The sequence below is a fragment of the Mastacembelus armatus genome, chromosome 1, assembly GCF_900324485.2.
Source record: "Mastacembelus armatus chromosome 1, fMasArm1.2, whole genome shotgun sequence".
Lineage (NCBI taxonomy): Eukaryota > Metazoa > Chordata > Actinopteri > Synbranchiformes > Mastacembelidae > Mastacembelus > Mastacembelus armatus.
In genome coordinates this window covers 908,428-932,317 of record NC_046633.1, presented here as the reverse complement: position 1 = coordinate 932,317, position 23,890 = coordinate 908,428, and the positions used below count along the sequence as shown (strand labels likewise).

Genomic DNA, 23,890 nt, shown 5'->3' with positions numbered 1-23,890 from the left:
GCCACAGGGTAGCACCACTACACCATGTTGTACTTTGGCTGAAGGGTCTGACTGTCTCACTATGAGCCTTCAAGTTGTCTTCCAGGTGAATGGTGTGTTACATGTTGATGTTTGGTTCGCTCACTCATCCTCTGCAGTGATACTGAGTCAATGCACCATTCACTTTCATCAGCTTTTTTCTTTTCTTATTTAAATGACAGATAAAATGATGTTTTTGTTCCAGTGTTGTTACTAACAGAGCACATAACTCATCTCTCTGTGTCTCTATGAAGTTTATTAACATTTTAAAGTTTGCAGACCAACACAACTTTGTTAATAGTTTAGTGTTTTTTGAAATGTGGTTTATTGTACATGTTAAAAATTAGAAGAAGGAAGTCTGGTGTATTTTGCCACTGTGAAGTTTTTTCTTCTACTTTGGGATGACTGAAAAGATCCTCTTCTGAAACCACGTCCTTCTTCATAAATAGGATTCTTTACTGATATGACAGATGGACCATGTTGTTGTGGTTTGGACTGTTCCATGTTTGGATCAAGAAACAGAGTCCTGTTAACAGGTCAGAGTCGAAAATACATAATTAAACAACACAGGTCACCACAAGAGATTTACTTGGTCATGGTCTTTACTGACCTGTGGCTCATTGTGCATATTAATGATGTGAAGAGGAAGGAAGTCTCATCAGCGTCATTTGTCGTCTGCTTTGTAAAGACAGAGGAGAGGCATCTTTAGAGACAACCTGCTTCTCTAATGTGAGTAGGGTCGTTTATGGACATGACTGAAATACGTCCTGTGTACATTTATTTACCTGCTGACGTGTTTTATTGTCTCTGAAGTCCCACAGACTGATGACAGGAGCAGCTATGAGTTTAACAGCAGCAGCCAGTGGATTTGTCGTCTTCCTTCTCTCTGTGTCAGGTACTGTAGATCTACATTGACATTGGCTGCATGAAATGACAGGAATGTGGGGAAATGTGGGATTTGTAAAGTTGCAATGAAGCTGAGTTTGTTGGACTGTATGTGGAAATAAGTGGATGAGAGGTTTGTGAAAGACAAAGCTTTCTGAAACCCTGTACTCATTGGTTTGATGGACATTTGGTGTAAATGTCCAGTTGAAAGTGGAGCAGACTTTTTGCTGCTGACAGACTGAGAGCTGCAGCCTTTTCTATGTTCAATACTGCTCAGTTTGATTAGTGACACATTTATTATACAGCACTTAGTCAAAGCAGCCTGAAGTAGGAAATCAATGAATGAACATGACAGATCAGCACTTTTCTAGGTTTGATGTATGGACTGATGCAGTATGATGCAAACATTTCAAACCCTACAACACTAAACACTGTGTGAATATGTTCTCTCTGCTCATGTTTCCTTATTTGTCTGTGGTTTTGACAGTGAGCTCAGCATCAGTGTGACCCCAGAGTGAACAATGAGGAAACAAAAACAGCTCAGACTCTCTAATGATCTTTTTTCCTGTTGTCCTGGTCAGTAAAGCTGCATTTAAGTTCACAGAGCCACTGCTTTCTTAATTCTTCACTGCACTTGCAGAGTGTGTGATGTCCCCTCAGTGCACATAGAGATTAACTACAGATCATGTGAACATCTTCCTTTGCATTGACTGGATGTTACTGAGCCAACACTTCCTCTTGTTAGTCCAGAGTGACCCTGCTGCTCTGTCCTGCCTCCTTGTGTCGTCCTTTGGTACCTCAGCCGTTCATTATTCTGTGGATGTTGTTCCTGCCACTTGGGACTCTGTTTACCCTGTACAGTCCTGGACTCTGTTTACCCTGTACAGTCCTGGTCTCTGTTTACCCTGTACAGTCCTGAGGCCCATTCTTCATACATGTATTAACTGATCCCAGATCAGTCATGAGTCATTCTGGATGTTCTTGGTTGTTTTGGTTCTTCAGACAAACCTCAGATGTGAAAATAGTGTTCTCTCCTGATGGTAGACCAGTCCACATACATCCTCCATAGAAACCATGATCACCTGGATTCCCATTGGCTTACTGCTATTTTTTCACTGCAGCAGAAGAAGAACTGCTGCTGGAGGCTGTGAAGAAAATGCAGAAAGGAAACAGGCAGACAGAAATTGACATGTCCCTGCTGCTGCTTTAGTTTTCACCTGTGTGCAGTCAGATGCTCCTATCTGGTGCTGATTTGCATAAAGAAAATTGAAGCCTGTACATTTATATCACCTGCAGTCGTATGAAAAGCCTCTTTCATGGACTGTACGTGCAGTTAGTCAGGGAAAGTGCAGAGAAATATGAAAATACTGCTGGTTGCTTTGAAGCACAGTGTAATGCTCACTGACTGTCTTAGTTTACAACGACTAAACCTGAGAATAAACCTGCTCTTGTGCTGCTTTGAGATTGTGTATATGTTGCCACAGCAACAATCTCAACATGACTTTGGAAGATCCAGGATCACGTCAAATCATCAACAAAATGATTCAGGTGTCCTGTCAATCCAGATTAATCCAGGTTAGGTAGGGAACAGGTTTCTGTAATCTGGACTGTAGGTCCCCCTTCAGGGCTCTGTGTGTTGTATGTTGACCATTTTGTGTAGTTTCCCCCTTGTCTGTTCTCACTCCCTGATCCCTGAATAAAAGTCCTGTTTTTAGTATCCTGGTCCTCTGTGCTGTCTGCATTTGGCTCCTCTCCAGACTGGGACACTCATAGAGCTTTATTTTTATCAGGTTTTAGAAAGTGTCTAAGGAAGAAGAAGCACTTTTTCAGCCATTTAGACAGATTTTTCCACAGCAACAAACAATTTGTTTAAAACAGCAGAAACATCCAGAATGAATGGACCAAAGCTGAAACAGCCTGAAGTTAATGATGATGTTTGCTGATGTGCTCTGTGTTACAGTGGTGCAGGCTCAGGATGGCTGGGGAGTGACTTACACTGCTACTGACATCTGTGCCATAAAAGGATCAACAGTGAACATAAGCTGCACCTACACATACCCATCTAATGTTAGAGTTCAGGAAACATTCTGGCATATTAAATGGCCTAATCCAGACCCAGTGGATCTGAAGACTCAGTCAGAGTATTCAGGTCGTGTTCAGTATCAGTGTGAAGATAAAACCTGCACTCTGACAATCAGAGACCTGAAAGAGACAGACTCAGCTCAGTACAAGTTCAGGTTCATCACAAACCAAACAGGAGGAAGATACACTGGTTCACCTGGAGTCACTTTGACTGTCACAGGTAACAGCTTCATTCACAGACTTACTGCTTAATATCTTGTAAAAACTGGAATCTATTTTTTGTGTTTTTATAATAATAATTTATATTTTTCTTCTTGTCACATGTCCAGCTCTGCAGGTGCAGGTGACCAGAGTAACAGTCCTCCAGTCTTATACTGAGGCAGAGCTGAAATGTCTCAGCAGTGACAGTCCAGCTGGTGGTCTCACATACGTTTGGTTTCAAAATGGACAGAAAGTCCCAGATGTTGAATCAGCCTCTTATAAAGGCCGGTTTGGTCCTGGAGACAACATCTCATGTGCTTTAAAAGAACACGAGGCTTGTCCTTCTCCTCCAGTGTGTGAGTTTCTGTCTCTGTATGTGGAACCAGACTAACATGACAGCAACACTTTTCAATATGAGTGGATCTGCAGTGAAGCTGCCACTAAACATTTTGTGTTGAGTTTGTATATTTGGTCAGTTGTTGCACTAAAGGAATCAGTCCTCATGTTTTCTTATTGATTTGATCTGCTCCAGATGGTCCAAGGCTTCTGTCAGTGTCAGTGAGTCCCTCTGCTGAGATAGTGGAGGGCAGTTCAGTGACTCTGACCTGTAGCAGTGATGCTAACCCAGCAGCTAATTTCACCTGGTACAAGAAACATGGAAATCCAAGTCTTCAACCAGCCAGTAAACAGTTTAACTTCAGCTCCATCCAGTCCTCTGACTCTGGAGAGTATTACTGTACAGCTGAGAATGATCTGGGAAGGAGAACATCTGGATCCATCTTTATTCATGTGACATGTGAGTCAAACAGCTTCTTCAGAAAGCAACATACAGCTAATAAAAGATTATACAGTCAAATTTTCATATTTAATGTTGTAAAAACCAGGAACCAGTTTTGCTGATCACACCTGTTTCTTCAGCTGTGACTGCTGCCAGTCACAAAACCACCTCTAAAGTTTCCACATAATTATTCCTCATTTCAACACAACATGTCTCACTAAAGGAATCAGTCCTCATGTTTGGTTTATTTGATCTGCTCCAGATGGTCCAAAGCTTCTGTCAGTGTCAGTGAGTCCCTCTGCTGAGATAGTGGAGGGCAGTTCAGTGACTCTGACCTGTAGCAGTGATGCTAACCCAGCAGCTAAACACACACCTCCATATTTACACATATAACAACCTACAAATTTTAGTTTTTAGGATTAGGATTGTTTTTACATTGTGGGACATTTGACAATCCCCCTCCCTCCTCAAACTCAAACTTTACAATAGAAAATCCACAAATTCAATAATTCCTGTAAATTTCCAGTGTTTCATCTTGATAATTGTTTTCTAGATCCATGGAAACTTCCAGTAGCACTGACTGTCCCTGCTGTTTTTCTGGCCTTCATGCTCCTTCCTGCCTTGCTGTGGATTAGGTCAGCAGTTCATTTTCTCTGTAATTATATTTACCGTACTCTGCCTATGGACAAGATGATCAATTCCATGTCATGCGTTCAGTGTTTCATCAGTTTATTTGTGCTTTTATTGTCCTGTCAGAAGCCGGAGGTCATTGGATCAACAGCGTGAGGCTGAGGGGGGGCCAGACAACAGTGCACAGGTGAGGAAGGAGAGTTCAGGTGCACCAGTACGAAGAAAAACCTGCTGGTCAGACGTCAGAGTCACTGGTCACCTGAAAACTCCTCTGACAGACGTGTAATGTGCAGACTGTTTAGTGCAGACACACATTAACCACATCCTCTGATCATTAGCACATCTCTGCTCTCATCCTTCCCTGTGTGCTCTCTTAAAGCTGGAAGGTAACGTGCAGCCTTTCAGACATGTCATGGAAATACTGTGGAAAAATCCTCTGAAGCAAAGACTGAATGTACTAATGTTCATTTATAAAGGAACAGGATTTATTTACAGGCAGAAGAAGAGTGAAGCTGGACTCTGACCAGGTTTAGCTGAAGGTGTAAAGGACAGTTGGACAGTTTTTCAAGTCTGATTGAAAACGATAACCAGGTGCCCACATTAAGACTGAGACATGTGTTTATGAAGCCATTCTCAGCCCTTCTCATTCTGTGTGAAAATGGATTCAAAGGTTTGTCTAATGTGCAGCTCTCGTCTAACTGGGACGACCAAAGCCTCATATTAGCCTCAGCTGGACTTTGGAACACATTTTGGTACAAACCAACTTTCATTTAAAAAGCATCTGGATGGAGTTTTTCCTGCTCAGTGAACAGGAGGAGTCATCTCAGAAAGTAAAACACTACAGTTTCATATCTGCACCTGAAAAATTTCCTTCCTTTTCCTTGAACAAATGAAACCGATGCTCCTGGTACAGGGTTAACTGGTTAAACTGGAGAACATGCAGCAACCCCTGCTGGTGAACTGTGGCCACTGCAACAACCTTACATCCCTGACATAAAGCAACACTCCACCTTTTACCTGCAAATGGTCATGTCATGCTACAGTGCAGTGAAAGTCTTACTGATTTCCCAGAGTTACTCATGAGTTCTGTTTATCCAGAGTCTCAAACTCATGGAAAATGTCACAGTCTTCTCTGTTTGCTCTGCAGGTGGATCAACTTCACTACGCCAGCGTCCAATTCACCAGGAACCAGGAAGACAACATCTACTCCAACGTCAGCCCAGCTCAGCACCAAGCAGACAAGCAGGAGGGTGTAATTTACAGTACTGTCCTCAGCAGAGCCGGTTCTGACCCGAGGTGAGCAGCTGGACCATTCCTGTTACTCTTCAATGGAACATATACATCTGTCAGTGTCAACTTCCTCATTGACTTCTTCTTCTTTTGCCTAATATTGGAACATTTCATTTCCATACCCTCTGTAATTTGATCATTTCCTTCCCAGAACAAGACGTCCAGCAGCTGTGGAGGATCCATCCTCACTGTACAGCTCGGTGAACAAAGGCTGCTGAGTGGGAACACACTGTGGCTCTGTGCTTTGGTATTGCTGCATGGACTTTTCAGCAGATGAGAGAAATTAGCCCAAACATTAGAAACACCTCTCAGTGTGATACAGCTCAACAGCAACATCAACTACAGCAGCAGCTTGTAGCAGATGAGTTGAGAGGAATGCAAGCTAACATTTCTGCTGTGGAGGTTTTTGATGTGTTTAGGATTACAGAGGCTACGCAAAATGTTAGTTTACACTTTAATTTGATGGATGGCTTTTAAGAAGTGCTGATTGCTTCATCACATCACACCTGTCCTGGCAGAAAAAGGTGATTAAGTCTGTAGATGTTTTAAACTAGAAGCAAATTCACAGCCTCACTAAGTATGCTTTAAACATTATCTATCTACAAACATTTTGGATAATTCTCAGTGCAGTACAATCACAGCTGCTTTAAAAGTCCTGAATGTTCTCAGTGATGCCCTGGACAATAACCAGCATTGTGCAGCTCAGTTTATAGATCTGTCCAAAGCTTCTGACACAGTAGATCACTCAGTACTGACACAACAGTTACTAAACATAGCATGCAGTGTCGTAGAAATTTAATTTAGATTATTCTCAAAAACAAACACAAGTGTGAGGAATCATCTCAGGTTTAACTAATAAGACAAACTATATCTAGCTGCAGTCCTAGGAACATGACAATATCACCTCTGCCTCCTTGTTCTCCAGTGAATCTAGAACATTTTGATCTCCTTGACCACAGAGCTCTGGCAGAAACGCTTCTACAATTAAAATCTATATCATGCTGCCTTGATATTTTACCAACAAATTTTTTTAAAAATGTTTTTAACAGCTTAGCTCCAGATGTATTGCAGATAGTTCTCTTCAGTCAGGGCAGTTTCCCCAGGCCTTAAAAACTGCTGTTATAAAACCTCTTCTTAAAAAGCCTAATCTAGATGCTTCAGCAGTAAGTAACTACAGGCCAATATCAAATCTTCCATTTCTGTGAAAAATAATTGAAAAAGTAGTTTTTCAACAAATTCACCGTTTTATGGTGCAAAACAATCTTTTTAATGCACTTCAGTCTGGATTTCACGCACACCACAGCACTGAGACTGCACTTATTAAAATTTTAAATGATTTACATTTGAATAATGATGAATCCAAAACCTCTGTTTTAGTACTACTGGATCTCAGTGCTGCATTTGACACAGTTGATCATGATGTGCTGCTTGATAGACTAGAAACGTGGGTGGGAGTTACTGGCACAGTATTAAATTGGCTAAAATCTTACTTACAAGATAGAGATTATTTTGTCTCACTTGGTAATTACGAGTCTGAGCGAACAAAAATGAAATGTGGGGTTCCTCAAGGGTCTATTATTGGTCCTCTCTTATTCAATATCTACATGCTGCCCTTTGCTCAGATTATGGACTACTACAACATTCACTACCATACCTATGCAGATGACACCCAACTTAATATATCAGTATCATCTCATGATTATAGTCCTCTAATTTCATTATGTGTGTATTAATCAGGTCAAAAAAATGGATGTGCCAGAATTTTCTCCAGCTCAATACAGACAAGTCAGAAGTGATTGTTTATGGCCCCAAAAATGAAAGGTCAAAGGTCATTGCTCACCTTGACTCCATGTCAGCTGCAGCTAATCCAGAATGCTGCTGCCAGAGTCCTTACAAACACCAGGAAACTGGACCATATCACACCAGTTCTCAGATCACTACACTGGCTTCCCGTTAGTCAAAGGATAGATTTTAAAATCTTATTGCTCGTTTATAAGGCACTAAATGGTTGTGGACCAAAATATATTCAAGATGTATTAGTTCCCCATGAGGTTTCCAGACCCCTCAGGTCATGTGGGACAGGTCTACTGTGTGTTCCCAGAACCAGAACCAAACAAATTGAAGCAGCATTCAGTTACTATGCTCCTCACTTGTGGAACAAACTTGAGGTCTTGACACCTGAGGTCTGCTCCAACTGTCAGCTCATTTAAATCAGGACTGAAAACACCGTTGTTTACTGCTGCCTTCAAATAATTGTTCATCCTTGTTTTCTTAATGTGCTTTTACATCTTATTTTAATTTACTTTATTTTATTTAAATTTTTTTTATTTTAAATGTTTTTGTTTTTAAATGCTCTTTTCCATGCTTTTAATGTAATTATATGCCTTGTAAAGCACTTTGAATTGTGTAGTGTATGAATGGTGCTATACAAATAAATATTCCTTGCCTTGCCTAATTACGTGCGCACACAGAGAGAAGTCTACAAAATTCTCTGTCTCTTCTGTGCAGAATTCAGGTTTATATAGCTTGACAAGAAGGGGTGGCCTCATATTGGAAAAGACCCCAAATGTTTGTTCAGGTGTCCTCTATCGTTTTATGAGCAAACAAGTTCAATTCAATTCAATTTTATTTGTATAGCGCCAAATCACAATACAAATCATCTCAAGGCACTTTACAAAAACTAAAACTAAAAACCCAACAATTCCCTTATGAGCAAGCACTTGGCAACAGTGGAGAGGAAAAAACTCCCTTTAACGGAAGGAAAAAACCTCCAGCAGAACCGGGCTCAGTTTGGGCGGCCATCTGCCTCGACCGGTTGGGGTGAGTGGATAGAGCAGAGAGAAAAGAACAGCAACAATAAACAACAAATAGACACTGCAAGTTGGTGGGGCCAATAACTGCACATCAGCGATAAACAGCTCCAGGACCAGGGACACCTGCAGAAGGTACAGAGAGAGAGAGAGAGGGAGGGAGAGAGCACAAACTAGGGGAGAGAGAGAGCACAAGGTTAGTAACATTCAATGGTGGAATATACATGAGGTGGGAGAGAAGGGGGGGTTAGGGTAGGGGAGCTCAGTGCACCGATGGTCCTCGGGCAGTCTAGGCCTATAGCAGCATAACTAACTAAGGGATGGTTCAGGGTTGCCTGAAGCCAGCCCTAACTATATGCTTTGTCAAAGAGGAAGGTTTTAAGTCTAGCCTTAAAAGTACAGAGAGTGTCTGCCTCCTGAACCCAGGCTGAGAGCTGGTTCCACAGGAGAGGAGCTTGATAGCTAAAGGCTCTGCCTCCCATTCTGCTTTTGAGAACTCTGGGAACCACAAGTAGGCCTGCACTCTGAGAGCGAAGTGGTCTATTGGGATAATATGGTACTATGAGGTCTTTAAGGTATGAAGGAGCTTGATTATGAAGGGATTTGTATATGAGAAGAAGGATTTTAAATTCTATTCTATATTTTACAGGGAGCCAATGAAGAGAAGCCAATATAGGAGAAATATGATCTCTCTTGCTAGTTCCTGTCAGGACTCTGGCTGCGGCATTCTGGATTAATTGGAGGCTTTTTATTAAGATATTAGGACATCCAGATAGTAATGAGTTACAGTAATCTAGCCTTGAGGAAACAAATGCATGGACTAGTTTTTCTGCATCATTTTGAGACAGGATGTTCCTAATTTTGGAAATCTTGCGCAGGTGAAAGAATGCAGTTTTAGAAATTTGTTTTATGTGTGAGTTAAAGGACATGTCCTGGTCAAAAATAACTCCAAGGTTTTTTACAGTAGTGCTGGAGGCCAGGGCTATGCCATCTAGAGTAGCTATAATTTTAGAAAAGTTATTTCTGAGATTTTTAGGCCCAAATATAATAACTTCTGTTTTCTCTGAGTTTAAAAGTAAAAAGTTACTGGTCATCCAGGCCTTTATGTCAGTTAGACAGGCTTGAAGTCTGGTTAACTGGTTTGTGTTAACAGGTTTAATAGATAGATATAACTGAGTGTCATCCGCATAGCAGTGGTAATTAATAGAGTGCTTCCTAATGATATATCCTAAAGGAAGCGTGTACAGGGTGAACAGAATCGGTCCTAGCACAGAACCTTGTGGAACTCCATAACTAACTTTTGTTCGTGTGGAAGGTTCATCATGGACATGAACAAACTGGAATCTGTCCGATAAATAGGATTGGAACCACTTTAACGCTGTTCCTCTGATACCAATCACATGCTCCAGTCTCTGTAATAAGATGTTGTGGTCAATGGTGTCGAATGCTGCACTAAGGTCTAGGAGGACAAGTATCGAAACAAGTCCATTATCTGAGGCTAAGAGAAGATCGTTGGTAACTTTCAACAGTCCTTTTTCTGTACTATGATGTGCTCTAAATCCTGATTGGACATCTTCAAATAGTTCATTCCTGTGTAAGTGGTCTGATAGCTGCTTAGCAACAGCTTTTTCTAGGATTTTAGAAATAAATGGCAGGTTGGATATTGGTCTATAATTAGCCAAGACTCCTGGATCAAGACTAGGCTTTTTGAGTAAAGGTTTGATTACTGCAGTCTTAAAGGCCTGTGGTACGTAGCCTGATACTAGAGATAAATTTACCAAGTCCAATAAAGATGAGTTCATTAATGGCAGGGTGCCTTTAAGCAGTCTAGTCGGGATGGGGTCCAAGAGACACGTTGATGATTTCGATGAAGCAACTACTGATGTAAATTCAGAGAGATCTATAGGAGAGAAGCAGTCTAAACATAACTGAGGTCCTACAGATGATTCAAGAGCTACTGTAGTAAAAGATTCATTTATTGCAGGTATAGGAAGCATCTGCTGAATTTTATCTCTAATAGTTGTGATTTTATTTGTAAAGAAACTCATAAATTCATCACTGCTGAGAGCTAAGGGAACACTGGGCTCAACGGAGCTGTGACTTTTTGTCAGCCTGGCTACAGTGCTGAAAAGAAACCTGGGATTGTTCTTATTTTCCTCTATTAGTGAGTTGTTGGCAGTTATTTACAGGCCTTTAAAACACAGGCCATTAAAACACTAAACCCCTAAAAACTAAAAACATGCATTCTTTCGCCCAACACGACCACCTGTTCCATGCTCTGTAAACCCCCCACAGCATTAGGCTGGTTCAATAACTACGTGTCAAGCAGAACTCAGTCTGTGCAGATAAATAGTGTCTGCTCCACATCTCTAACAGTAATGTATGGAGTTCCACAGGGATCAATTCTGGGTCCACTTCTTTTTGTTATTTACATAAATAATCTTAATAATTTGTTGTTTGTAGGTGCAGTGGCTCCATTCAAATATTCTTTGTCACATCACAGCTGTTCTGGCAGAAAAAGCCAATGAAGTCTGTTCAGAACATTCACTTCTCACTGGAAGCATCAACTTTCAAACCATGTCCAGTGGATAATTGAACACACTGGAATTAATCCCAGTGTCACAGCAAGTTTTGCAGTGTCTGATTCAAAGGAAAAGTCAGTAACTCCAACATCATTTCAGTTCCCTCTCACTGCTGCAGAGGGCGACAGTGAGCACAGTGGTTTCATTTCAGCTTCAAACTAATCATTTGTGGGTTTATTGTTCACAATAGAGTTTTATTCACTAACTACAGAGGCTAATATAGAAAGAGACAGCTTTCACTGTCATGTGTGTTCATCTTTACACTGTACATTTCAATTTGTGGGGGTCGCTCATGGAAGCAGAACAGATGGAGGCTGAATAAATGTGAAGCTTCGTTATTTTAACACCTTTATTCAACTGAAGCAACTTGTTTTGAAGAGTCTGATGTCATTGCAGTTCATCAAGGATGTTGGTCACCAGTGTGAACTATTGAAACTTCCTGAACATGGTCTCCTGCTGTGATGTTTGAAGAATTAAATGTCCAGGGTCTCCTTAACTTAAAGTGCAAAGAGCTTCAGTCATTCAATGTGAGAATAAAGCAGCCAAAGTAAATGTAGATGTGACTCAACAATCAGTGGTGGATGGGAAATGTGGTTTCATGGTCCTGGTTCAGTGTCTCTGATGTTTCACTGCCCTCTGGTGGTGAAGCCTCAGAGCTGCAGGTTCAGGTTTCATCCGTCTGAGTGCTGCCCCCACTGTCTGCTTTAAAGGCTCAGTTCACCCAAATGAAACAACCCAAACTGATTTTCTCTCTTACCCCCCAGTGTTACGAACCATGCAGAGAGTTTTCTCATCCTCGCAGTGATACTGAGTCAATGCACCATTTATTTACATTGGATTTTTCCCTTTTTCTTATTTAACTTATTAAAAAATGAATGTTTTTGTTCCAATGTTGTTACTAACAGAGCACATAACTCATCTCTCTGTGTCTCTATAAAGTTTATTAACATTTTAAAGTTTGCAGACCAACACAACTTTGTGCTAACTTCAGTCTATACAGACCTGTGGCTCATTGTGCATATTAATGATGTGAAGAGGAAGGAAGTCTCATCAGCGTCATTTGTCGTCTGCTTTGTAAAGACAGAGGAGAGGCATCTTTAGAGACAACCTGCTTCTCTAATGTGAGTAGGGTCGTTTATAGACATGACTGAAATACGTCTTGTGTACATTTATTTACCTGCTGACATGTTTTATTGTCTCTGAAGTCCCACAGACTGATGACAGGAGCAGCTATGAGTTTAACAGCAGCAGCCAGTGGATTTGTCGTCTTCCTTCTCTCTGTGTCAGGTACTGTAGATCTACATTGACATTGGCTGCATGAAATGACAGGAATGTGGGGGAATGTGGAATTTGTAAAGTTGCAATGAAGCTGAGTTTGTTGGACTGTATGTGGAAATAAGTGGATGAGAGGTTTGTGAAAGACAAAGCTTTCTGAAACCCTGTACTCATTGGTTTGATGGACATTTGGTGTAAATGTCCAGTTGAAAGTGGAGCAGACTTTTTGCTGCTGACAGACTGAGAGCTGCAGCCTTTTCTATGTTCAATACTGCTCAGTTTGATTAGTGACACATTTATTATACAGCACTTAGTCAAAGCAGCCTGAAGTAGCAAATCAATGAATGAACATGACATATCAGCACTTTTCTAGTTTTGATGTATGGACTGCTGCAGTATGATGCAAACATTTCAAACCCTACAACACTAAACACTCTCTTCTGTTTCTGTTGGGGCTTTTTTGATGACATGTTGATTCATGTTACAGGGCTGATGTCCTCAGATCAGTTTTACGTTTCATTGGAAACTGAATTGCTTTGTACCAGGAACAACAGTTGGAATATTATGGATGAAAAACATGTGATTCTTAGATGAATAGTGACTTTTTCTTGAACATTTCCTCATAAAGGAACAAAACTTGGGAGTTGCAGCAGCTCTGAAGCCTGTTGTTGACCAGTCATTTCTGTCTGTGGCTGCTTTTCACTCAGTCAAGTTGCACTTTGACCACAGAAACTGGTTTCACACCAGAATATTTGTGAATATGTTCTCTCTGCTCATGTTTCTTCATTTGTCAGTGGTTTTCACAGTGAGCTCAGCATCAGTGTGACACCAGCTTGAAAAATGAGGAAATGAAACAAAAACAGCTCAGACTCTCTAATGATCTTTTTTCCTGTTGTCCTGGTCAGTAAAGCTGCATTTAAGTTCACAGAGCCACTGCTTTCTTAATTCTTCACTGCACTTGCAGAGTGTGTGATGTCCCCTCAGTGCACATAGAGATTAACTGCAGAGCATGTGAACATCTTCCTTTGCTGTTTGACCTACAGGGTGTCAGGATCCTGTCATGGACTCTTATTGTGAAAGACTATGCAGGATCCACTCTGTCTGTCTGTTTTCACTTTGTTTTAATATTGATTATTTTCACGTGTGTCTTGTTTTCTCCCTGAGTATATATACCCCTCCTTTTCCCTTTGTTCCTTGCTAGGTTGTTTGTGTTGCTTCCCCTTGTTGATTGTCGTTTCCAGTTTCTAGTCATAGTTAGCTACCCAACCTTTGTTGCAACCCTGCCAGAGTTTTCTCCTTTGTTTGGATTTTGTCTTTGGAGCTTTGTTTGTTAAGTAGCCCTGTTTCATGTGTCTCTTTGAGTTTTCCTCTCTGTGTCTTCTGTATGTCTCGTTATTCCGAGTCAGTATCTGTATGTCTGTTTGCCTGGAGTGTCCCCAAGTGTGTGCGTGACCCAGGCCGTTCCCCCCGAGTCCTGTATGCGTGTGTTAGCATCCCCTGCTGTGTCCATGAGTGAGTGTGTGACCCAGGTTGGATGCCCTGTTCCTGAGTTTTGTATTTGTTCTGTTTGCCTGAAGTGTCTCCAGTGTGTGTGTGACCCAGGCGGTATTCTTAGTTCCTCTGAATCTGTGTTCTTCCGAGTCTGTTTGTGTTGCCTGTTGTGTCCCCGAGAGCATGTGTGACCCAGGCCGAATTCTTCGTTCGTCTGAGTGTGTTCTTGAGTCTGTGTCCCCGTGAGTGAGAGTGACCAGACCGTAATCCTAGGTTCCCCAAATTCTGTGTTCGTGCTTCAGCACCTCTGAGTTCTGTGTCTCGTTATGTCTGGTGTTAACCCTTTGTTCTCCTCTGACCCGAGCCTTTGTTCCTGTGTTTATTGATTTCTGTTAATAAAATCACTCTGCACTGAGTACCAGTTCTCTGTGAGCGTTTTTGGTCTTTTCAAATTAAAACCTCACGGTTTTGACACAGGGTGCCAGTGGACACTGGACTACTGTTGGTCGAAGAAGGAGAGGAGGAAGGCGTATTCGTAGTCAAAGAGAGAAGAGGAAGGGCAGGAGTGTAGGACTTAGAGTAGGGACTTTGAATGTAGGAACCTAGTGGTGAGAGAGTGGTGATTGGTGCAGACTTCAACAGACATGTTGGTGAGGGAAACAGAGGTGATGAGGAAGTGATGGGTAAGTTTGGATGCAGGACAGGAATGCAGGAAGACAGATGGTGGTCGACTTTGCCAAAAGAATGGAAATGGCTGTAGTGAACACATTTTTCCAGAAAAGGGAGGAGCATAGGGTGACATATAAGAGTGGAGGCAGGAGCACACAAGTTGATTACATCTTGTGCAGACGTTCCAACCTGAAAGAGATCAGTGACTGGAAAGTAGTGGCTGGGGAGAGTGTAGCCAGACAGCATAGGATGGTGGTGTGTAGGATGACTCTGGTGGTGAGGAAGATGAAGAGGACAAGGGGAGAGCAGAGGACCAAGTGGTGGAAGTTGAAAAAGGAAGAGTGTTGTGTGGCTTTCAGGGAGGAGTTGAAACAGGCTCTGGGAGGTCAGGAGGTTCTTCCAGATGACTGGACAGCTACAACTAAAGTCATCAGGGAGACAGGTAGGAGGGTACTTGGTGTGTCATCTGGAAAGAGGAAAGCAGATAAGGAGACTTGGTGGTAGGGTAGGGCGTATGAGGATTTGTATGATAGGTTGGACTCTAAGGAGGGAGAGGTGGATTTGTACAGGTTGGCGAGGCAGAGAGACAGAGATGGGAAGGATGTGCAGCAGGTTAGGGTGATCAAGGACAGGGATGGAAATGTGTTGACAGGTGCCACAAGTGTGATGGAAAGATGGAAGGCATACTTTGAAGAGTTGATGAATGAGGAAAATGTTAGAGAGCACAGAGTAGAAGAGGTGAATGTTGTGGAGCAGGAAGTAGCAAAGATCAGTAGGGATGAAGTGAGGAAGGCACTGAAGAGGATGAAGAGTTGAAAGGCAGTTGGCCCTGATGACATACCTGTGGAGGTATGGAAGTGTTTAGGAGAGGTGGCAGTAGAGTTTTTGACTGGGCTACTTAACAAGATCTTGGAGAGTGAGAGGATGCGTGAGGAATGGAGGAGAAGTGTACTGGTGCTCTCACTAACCTTGTGCTCTCTCTCTCCCCTAGTTTGTGCTCTTTCCCTCTCTCTTTCACACTCTCTGTACCTTCTGCAGGTGTCCCTGGTCCTGGAGCTGTATATGGCTGATGTGCAGTTACTGGTCCCACCAACCTGCAGTGTCTATTTGTTGTTTATTGTTGCTGTTTTTTTCTTTCTCCTCTATCCACTCACCCCAACCGGTCGAGGCAGATGGCCGCCCAAACTGAGCCCGGTTCTGCTGGAGGTTTTTTCTTCCGTTAAAGGGAGTTTTTCCATCTCCACTTGGGGTGGAGACAGAAAACATCTCCAAGTACTGCTCATTAGGGATTTGTTGGGTTTTAAGTTTTAGTTTTTGTAAAGTGCCTTGAGATGATTTGTATTGTGATTTGGCGCTATACAAATAAAATTGAATTGAATTGAATTGGTGCCCATCTTTAAGAACAAGGGAGACGTGCAGAGTTGTGGAAACTACAGAGGAATAAAGCTGATGAGTCACACAATGAAGATATGGGAAAGAGTAGTGGAGGCTAGGCTGAGGTCAGAAATGAGCATTTGTGAGCAGCAGGATGGTTTCATGCCAAGAAAGAGAACCACAGATGCAATATTTGCTTTGAGAATGCTGATGGAGAAGTACAGAGAAGGCCAGAAGGAGCTGCATTGTGTCTTTGTATATTTGGAAAAAGCGTATGACAGGGTGCCGAGAGAGGAGCTGTGGTTTTGTATGAGGAAGTCTGGAGTGACAGAGAAGTATGTTCGAGTGGTGCAGGACATGTATGAGAGCTGTAAGACAGTGGTGAGGTGCTGTAGGGGTGACAGAGGAGTTCAAGGTGGAGGTGGGACTGCACCAAGGATCAGCTTTGAGCCCCTTCTTGTTTTCTGTGGTGATGGACAGGCTGACAGATGAGGTTAGACAGGAATCTCCGTGGACCATGATGTTCGCAGATGACATTGTCATCTGTAGTGAGAGCAGGGAGCAGGTGGAGGAAAATCTAGAGAGGTGGAGGTTTGCTCTGGAAAGGAGAGGAATGAAGGTTAGCCGCAGTAAAACAGAGTACATGTGTGTAAATGAGAGGGACTCAAGTAGAATGGTGAGGTTACAGGGAGTAGAGGTGAAGAAGGTGGAGGATTTTAAGGACCTAGGGTCAACAGTCCAGAGCAACAGAGAGTGTGGAAAAGACGTGAAGAGACGTGTGCAAGCAGGTTGGAACGGGTGGAGGAAAGTGTCAGGTGTGATGTGTGACAAAAGAGTGTCAGCAAGAATGAAAGGAAAGGTGGACAAGACAGTGGTGAGTCCAGCAATGTTGTCTGGTTTAGAGACAGTGGCACTGAGACAAAGACAGGAGGCAGAGCTGGAGGTAGCAGAGCTGAAGATGTTGAGGTTCTCTCTGGGAGTGACGAGGATGGATAGGATCAGGACTGAGGACATCAGAGGGACAGCTCATGTTAGATGTTTTGGAGAAAAAGCCAGGGAAGCCAGATTGAGATGGTTTGGACATGTTCAGAGGAGGGACAGTGAATACATTGGTAATTAGAGCTGCCAGGAAGGAGGCCTAGAGGAAGACCAAAGAGGAGGTTCTTGGATGTAGTGAAGGAGGACATGAGGATAGTTGGTGTGGGTGAGGAGGATACAGAGGATAGGGTTAAATGGAGGCAGATGATTCACTGTGGTGACCCCTGAAGGGAGCAGCCCAGAGGAGAAGAAGAAGAAATGAACATCATCCTTTTCATTGACTGGATGTTACTGAGCCAACACTTTGTGTATGGACTTCTCTGTGCCTGTGCTCACTTTAACTCTGAAATAATCTTTAGATTTTATCACAGCAATAAACAATTTGTGTAAAACAGCAGAAACATCCAGAATGAATGGACCAAAGCTGAAACAGCCTGAAGTAACAAACTTTCCTGTGATCACCTGATAAATGTCTATATTCTACATCAGCTGTGGTTCTATTGAGGCCTGATGATTAACTTCAGATAATGAAGGACTTTGAACCTTGTACAAGTTACTTTTCCCCCAGATCATATTGGTGCTATGATACAATTTGTCTGATTAACTGAAGTTACTAATTTGATGATGTTTGCTGATGTGCTCTGTGTTACAGTGGTGCAGGCTCAGGATGGCTGGGGAGTGACTTACACTGCTACTGACATCTGTGCCATAAAAGGATCAACAGTGAACATACGCTGCACCTACACATACCCATCCTGGATACAAAGACGTGTTACTGTGGTTCGGAAAATATTCTGGTTTACTAAATGGAGGCCCAGAGGATCTGAAGACTCAGTCAGAGTATTCAGGTCGTGTTCAGTATCAGTGTAAAGATAAAACCTGCACTCTGACAATCAGAGACCTGAGAGAGACAGACTCAGCTCAGTACCAGTTCAGGTTCATCACAAACCAACAAAGTCGACATTATACTGGTTCACCTGGAGTCACTTTGACTGTCACAGGTAAAACAGATTATTTTTATATTAGTTATTTCCAACTATTCAACATTTGGTAACATGAACATGAACATGGCTGCATGTGTGTATGTTGTTACATCTAAATTTCTGCTCTGTTCCTCTTCTTTTTCCACATAACCAGATCTCCAGGTCAAACTGTCTTTATCTTCATCTTCATCATGGCTGGTCTGTCACAGCAGGTGTGATCTGCCTGGTCGTCTTTCTTATGTCTGGTACAAGAATGGACAGAAAATTCCAAAGAAACGATCAGATTATTATTATTATACAGATTTCTTTTATTCTGCAGACAGCTATTCCTGTGCTGTAGCAACATATGAACATCTCCCATCTCCTTCAGTGTGTGAGTTTCCACCAGAGCCTTCCACCAACTTAATGTCATTTAGCAGAGACTTACAACCCAACTACAATACTGTATACTGGATGGATTTTAGCTGTGCTGGTAGCATTTCTGTAGAAATGGCAGTTCACCACTTTGACCCAGACTGAAATATCTCAACTACTATTAGAGCAGTTGGGATTAAAATGTATTGAGAGAAAACAGAGAATGAATCATATGATGTTGGTCACACCCACGGTGAATAAAAGGCTGAGACTTTACTGTTTAGTGAAACAAACTCTACAACTACTGGATGAAATTTGGTAACTCATTCATGTGTAAATGTACAGACCACAAACATAATGCAGGTTTCAAAGTTCTGGTTTTCAACAGGACAGGATTAATACAGGATATAAAAGCACAGAGTCTATAGCCTAGGTCACTAACAGGCGGACCGCGGTCCGCGTGCAGACCCAAAAGCTGCCCCATACGGACCCAGACCTACAGCCAAAAGAGAAGGTTATGATTTAAAACCTAAAGGGTCGCTTTTATTTCCACCGGCTTTTGTAGACTTTACGGTAGTGGAAACGCACAGACCAATTGCATGCGAGCTGAGCCATCCCACGTGATACCACTCAGCAAATCAAGTCTGTGCATTCCAGGCGGTAAACATTACGACTCTACAGTGTAAACAGAGCTAGAGACAAGTTACACATGAAAAGACGGTTACAAAGAAAAATGGAAAAGGCGATACATGTAGAAAACAAAGGGAGAGAAACAGGCGAGTGAGACGGAGAAAGGGAGAGAGAAATAAGGAACAAATGGCGCCCTCCAAAAAAAGAAAAGTGGACAGCGAAAATACAGTATTTAATCCTGAATGGAAAGACTCGTTTCTGTTCATACTTCCCACTGGGAACACTAAACCAGTGTGTCTCATATGTTCAGCAACCGTGGCACTTATTAAAAGTGCCAATGTGAAACACCATTATGAGACACAACATAAAGATTATGAATTCATTTGATTTGACAGTCAGGTATTGATTACATGCAGATGTTGATAAAACTACTAGGCTACTTAAATATATATCACACTAACTAGTTAGACATTATGATCTTCCGGACCTTTGCTTCAAGAAATGTTCTCTAACTGGACCTCTTTAAACTTTAGTTGAATACCCCTGGTCTATAGGATAGTTGTCTAAAATGACAGACAATAATCAGTAAAGGCCAGTCTTACAGAAAAAAACACCCACCACCTGGACAGCTCAGATCCTGGAAAAATAAAACAAAACAAAAGAATCTTTTAATTTTTCTGTGTAGATTTTATTCTATTTAAAACTAAGTCTTTTATGAACATATATCTCATCTTAATGATAATCTCTTCTCCTCCAGACCCCCCAAGGCTTCTGTCAGTGTCAGTGAGTCCCTCTGCTGAGATAGTGGAGGGCAGTTCAGTGACTCTGACCTGTAGCAGTGATGCTAACCCAGCAGCTAATTACACCTGGTACAAGGAAAATGAAGAGTCACCAAAAGCTTCAGGACAGATCTTCACCATCACTGACATCAGACCTGAACACAGTGGGAAATATTACTGTGAAGCCCAGAACACAAGAGGACGTCATAACACCACCTCACATCTGACTGTAGGTGAGTTAAGCAGACTGACGCATTCTCACACACCTGCACCAGAACTCAGCAACAAAGAAAAAACCCAAAACCTTCACTAGAAAAAAAATAAGTCTGAGGATTTCCAGACTGTTTTTCTGTAGCTGTGTTGAGGGAGGAACCTCCATCATGTTGCACATGGATGACCTGATTAACAGACAGTATCAGCTGACAAATGATTGATCAGTCTAATGTAGATCTCCTGTCTGTTGGGGTCCAGTTCCAGGTCAATCAGTAAGAATCATGAATATCATCAGGCTGACTCTGGTGGTCCTGATGCTGATTCCTCTGCTTGTCTTGAGTCTGTGGACGAGGTAAAACCAAAAATCCATCAGTTCCATCACTGCTCTTTTATTTCCTTCTTCAGACGTCCTTTAGTCTTAAAGTCATGAATTCCAGTTTGTTGACTTTCACATTTGTTGTTGTTGGATTCAATCCAGGAAGAAGAAAACTTTGTGTTTCAAAGCTGAACTGAAGGAACCTGTACAAATGACAGAGGTGACAGGCTCTATTGACAACATGTCCACAACAATATGGTTCAAAGAAATCAGTCTGTAAATGCACTGGGACACATTTTCTTATTGATCTGAGGTCATGAAGTGAATTTCAATTTCCAGTCTCATGAGCTGAGTAGGAACCAATAATGTCTTTGTCCTTTACACAATCTCAGTTCATCATTTTGATTGAAATGTTGTTAAATACGTGTTCAGGTTCATGAATGAGGCTCCATCTTTTCATCTCTCTCCATCAGTTTGACTCTGATCCTGTTTATCAGAACATCTCAGCCTTGACGCCCGTCGCTGCAGCTCAGACAGACGACTCAGAGGAGCAGGAAGACCTGGTGTGAAGTCCAGTCTGGTTAGAGCCTCGTGTACGGTCATACAAATAGACTGGTTGTGTAAATACAGATATTTGAGCATTGATTTAGAGTGCAGTGCTGGGGGGAGTCCTGACCTTTGACTGTGTTACTGAGGCAGGTGTTAGAATAAAAGAGTTTAAAACTGGGTGGTCTCAAAGCACCGTGGGGGTAAAACAGCCTCAGAGTCTGCAGGCAGGGCACTTGAGGGGCTTATTGGCGAAATGTGATCTTTTAAACATTTAACATAAAAATTCTTTACATCTACCAAAATAAAGAAATACGTCAGTGAAGGTGTTTGTGGAGTCCTTGGTTTTGTGGCTGGTTTTGGACTCATGGGAGGAGCAAAGCTTTTCATAATTGGGCCGTCAGGTGTTTCCTGGGTGTTTGGAAGGTTGGTATTTCCAGGCTGTGGAACAGGTTCATTTTTCTGACTGAAAGACAAAACAAACTAATATTGAAATGATATACAACAGAGTGGGCCTCAGATAGTGGTTATGTATAATATGTGTTTGAGATATGGGTTTAAATGTCAGTCCTTTAAGTTGTGGAAAACTGATATTTTCTCTGTAAGAGAGAAGATGTTATAAATGTAAATATGACAGGACAACAAATATGTGGAGAAAAGCAAAGGTGCAAACTTATTGTGAACTCAAAATGATGGATTTTTAATGGATGAAAGAAAAGCCAAAGATTGTATCAACATCGACAAATACATCGACAAATACCTTTACATTGGAAATCTGCTATTGTTTTGCCCCTATTGAAGGGTGGTGACCCCACCAACATGAACAACTACAGGCCCATTTCCAAAACTTTCTGTTTTGACAAAAGTACTGGAGTCACTGCTAAGCCATCAACTTAAACATTATCTATCTGCAAACATTTTGGATAATTCTGTCTGGTTTTAGAAAAGGTCAAAGTCCTGAATGATATAGATCTGTCCAAAGCTTTTGACACTGTAGATCATTCAGTACTGACACAACAGTTATTAAACATAGGATTGTCAGAGCATGCAGTAGGCTGGTTCAATAAAAAGAACTCAGTCTGTGCAGGTAGATGGTGTCCAGTCCACATCTCTAACAGTAACCCATGGAGTTCCACAGGGATCAATTCTGGGTCCACTTCTTTTTGTTATTTACATAAATAATCATTTGTTGTTTGTAGGTGCAGTAGCTCCATTCAAATGTTCTTTGTCACATCACAGCTGTTCTGGCAGAAAAAGCCAATGAAGTCTGTTCAGAACATTCACTTCTCACTGGAAGCATCAACTTTCAAACCATGTCCAGTGGATGATTCAAAGGAACAGTCAGTAACTCCAACATCATTTCAGTTCCCTCTCACTGCTGCAGAGGGCGACAGTGAGCACAGTGGTTTCATTTCAGACTCAAACTAATCATTTGTGGGTTTATTGTTCACAGTAGAGTTTTATTCACTAACTACAGAGACTAATATAGAAAGAGACAGCTTTCACTGTCATGTCTGTTCATCTTTATGCTGTACATTTCAATTTGTTGGGGTCGCTCATGGAAGCAGAACAGATGGAGGCTGAATAAATGTGAAGCTTCGTTATTTTAACACCTTTGTTCAACTGAAGCGACTTGTTTTGAAGAGTCTGATGTCATTGCAGTTCATCAAAGATGTTGGTCACCAGTGTGAACTATTGACACTTCCTGAACATGGTCTCCAGCTGTGATGTTTGAAGAATTAAATGTCCAGGGTCTCCTTAACTTGAAGTGCAAAGAGCTTCAGTCATTAAATGTGAGAATAAAGCAGCCAAAGTAATTGTAGATGTGACTCAACAATCAGTGGTGGATGGGAAATGTTGTTTCATGGTCCTGGTTCAGTGTCTGTGATGTTTCACTTCCCTCTGGTGGTGAAACCTCAGAGCTGCAGGTTCAGGCTTCATCCCTCTGAGTGCTGCCCCCACTGCTGCTTTAAAGGCTCAGTTCACCCAAATGAAACAACCCAAACTGATTTTCTCTCTTCCCCCCAGTGTTATCGAGCCATGCAGAGAGTTTTCTCATCCTCTGCAGTGATACTGAGTTAATGCACCATTTATTTACATTAGACTTTTCTTTTTTTCTTATTAAAGTTATTAAAAAAGAAATGTTTTTGTTCCAGTTTTGTTACTAACAGAGCACATAACTCGTCTCTGTATGTCTCTATAAAGTTTAACATTTTAAAGTTTGCAGACTAACACAACTTTGTTCTAACTTCAGTCTTTACAGACCTGTGGCTCATTGTGCATATTAATGATGTGAAGAGGAAGGAAGTCTCATCAGCGTCATTTGTCGTCTGCTTTGTAAAGACAGACGAGAGGCATCTTTAGAGACAACCTGCTTCTCTAATGTGAGTAGGGTCGTTTATGGACATGACTGAAATACGTCCTGTGTACATTTATTTACCTGCTGACATGTTTTATTGTCTCTGAAGTCCCACAGACTGATGACAGGAGCAGCTATGAGTTTAACAGCAGCAGCCAGTGGATTTGTCGTCTTCCTTCTCTCTGTGTCAGGTACTGTAGATCTCCATTAAGATTGGCTGCATGAAATGACAGGAATGTGGGGAAATGTGGGATTTGTAAAGTTGCAATGAATCTGAGTTTGTTGGACTGTATGTGGAAATAAGTGGATGAGAGGTTTGTGAAAGACAAAGCTTTCTGAAACCCTGTACTCATTGGTTTGATGGACATTTGGTGTAAATGTCCAGTTGAAAGTGGAGCAGACTTTTTGCTGCTGACAGACTGAGAGCTGCAGCCTTTTCTATGTTCAATACTGCTCCGTTTGATTAGTAACACATTTATTATACAGCACTTAGTCAAAGCAGCTTGAAGTAGGAAATCAATGAATGAACATGACAGATCAGCACTTTTCTAGGTTTGATGTATGGACTGATGCAGTATGATGCAAAC

At 41.8% G+C, this 23,890-nt stretch overlaps 1 protein-coding gene and 2 long non-coding RNA genes across 3 annotated transcripts in view; all 3 read left to right on the top strand.

Annotated features, from left to right (window-relative positions):
* Positions 1-616: 616 nt before the first annotated feature.
* LOC113127678 (uncharacterized) lies at positions 617-3,203 on the top strand. Its single transcript, XR_003295461.1, has 3 exons — positions 617-747; positions 832-913; positions 2,864-3,203. It is a non-coding gene; the product is annotated as an uncharacterized LOC113127678 (long non-coding RNA).
* Positions 3,204-3,306: 103 nt separating this feature from the next.
* LOC113128048 (B-cell receptor CD22-like) overlaps positions 3,307-23,890 on the top strand; it is a 31,651-nt gene continuing 11,067 nt past the window's right edge. Inside the window, exons 1-3 of the mRNA XM_026303091.1 lie at positions 3,307-3,322; positions 3,369-3,542; positions 3,719-3,982. Coding sequence (XP_026158876.1) covers positions 3,307-3,322; positions 3,369-3,542; positions 3,719-3,982 — 454 coding nt within the window. The remainder of the gene's footprint in view (positions 3,323-3,368; positions 3,543-3,718; positions 3,983-23,890) is intronic.
* On the top strand, positions 12,272-17,928 carry LOC113127676 (uncharacterized). The gene is made up of 3 exons (XR_003295459.1): positions 12,272-12,397; positions 12,482-12,563; positions 17,776-17,928. It is a non-coding gene; the product is annotated as an uncharacterized LOC113127676 (long non-coding RNA).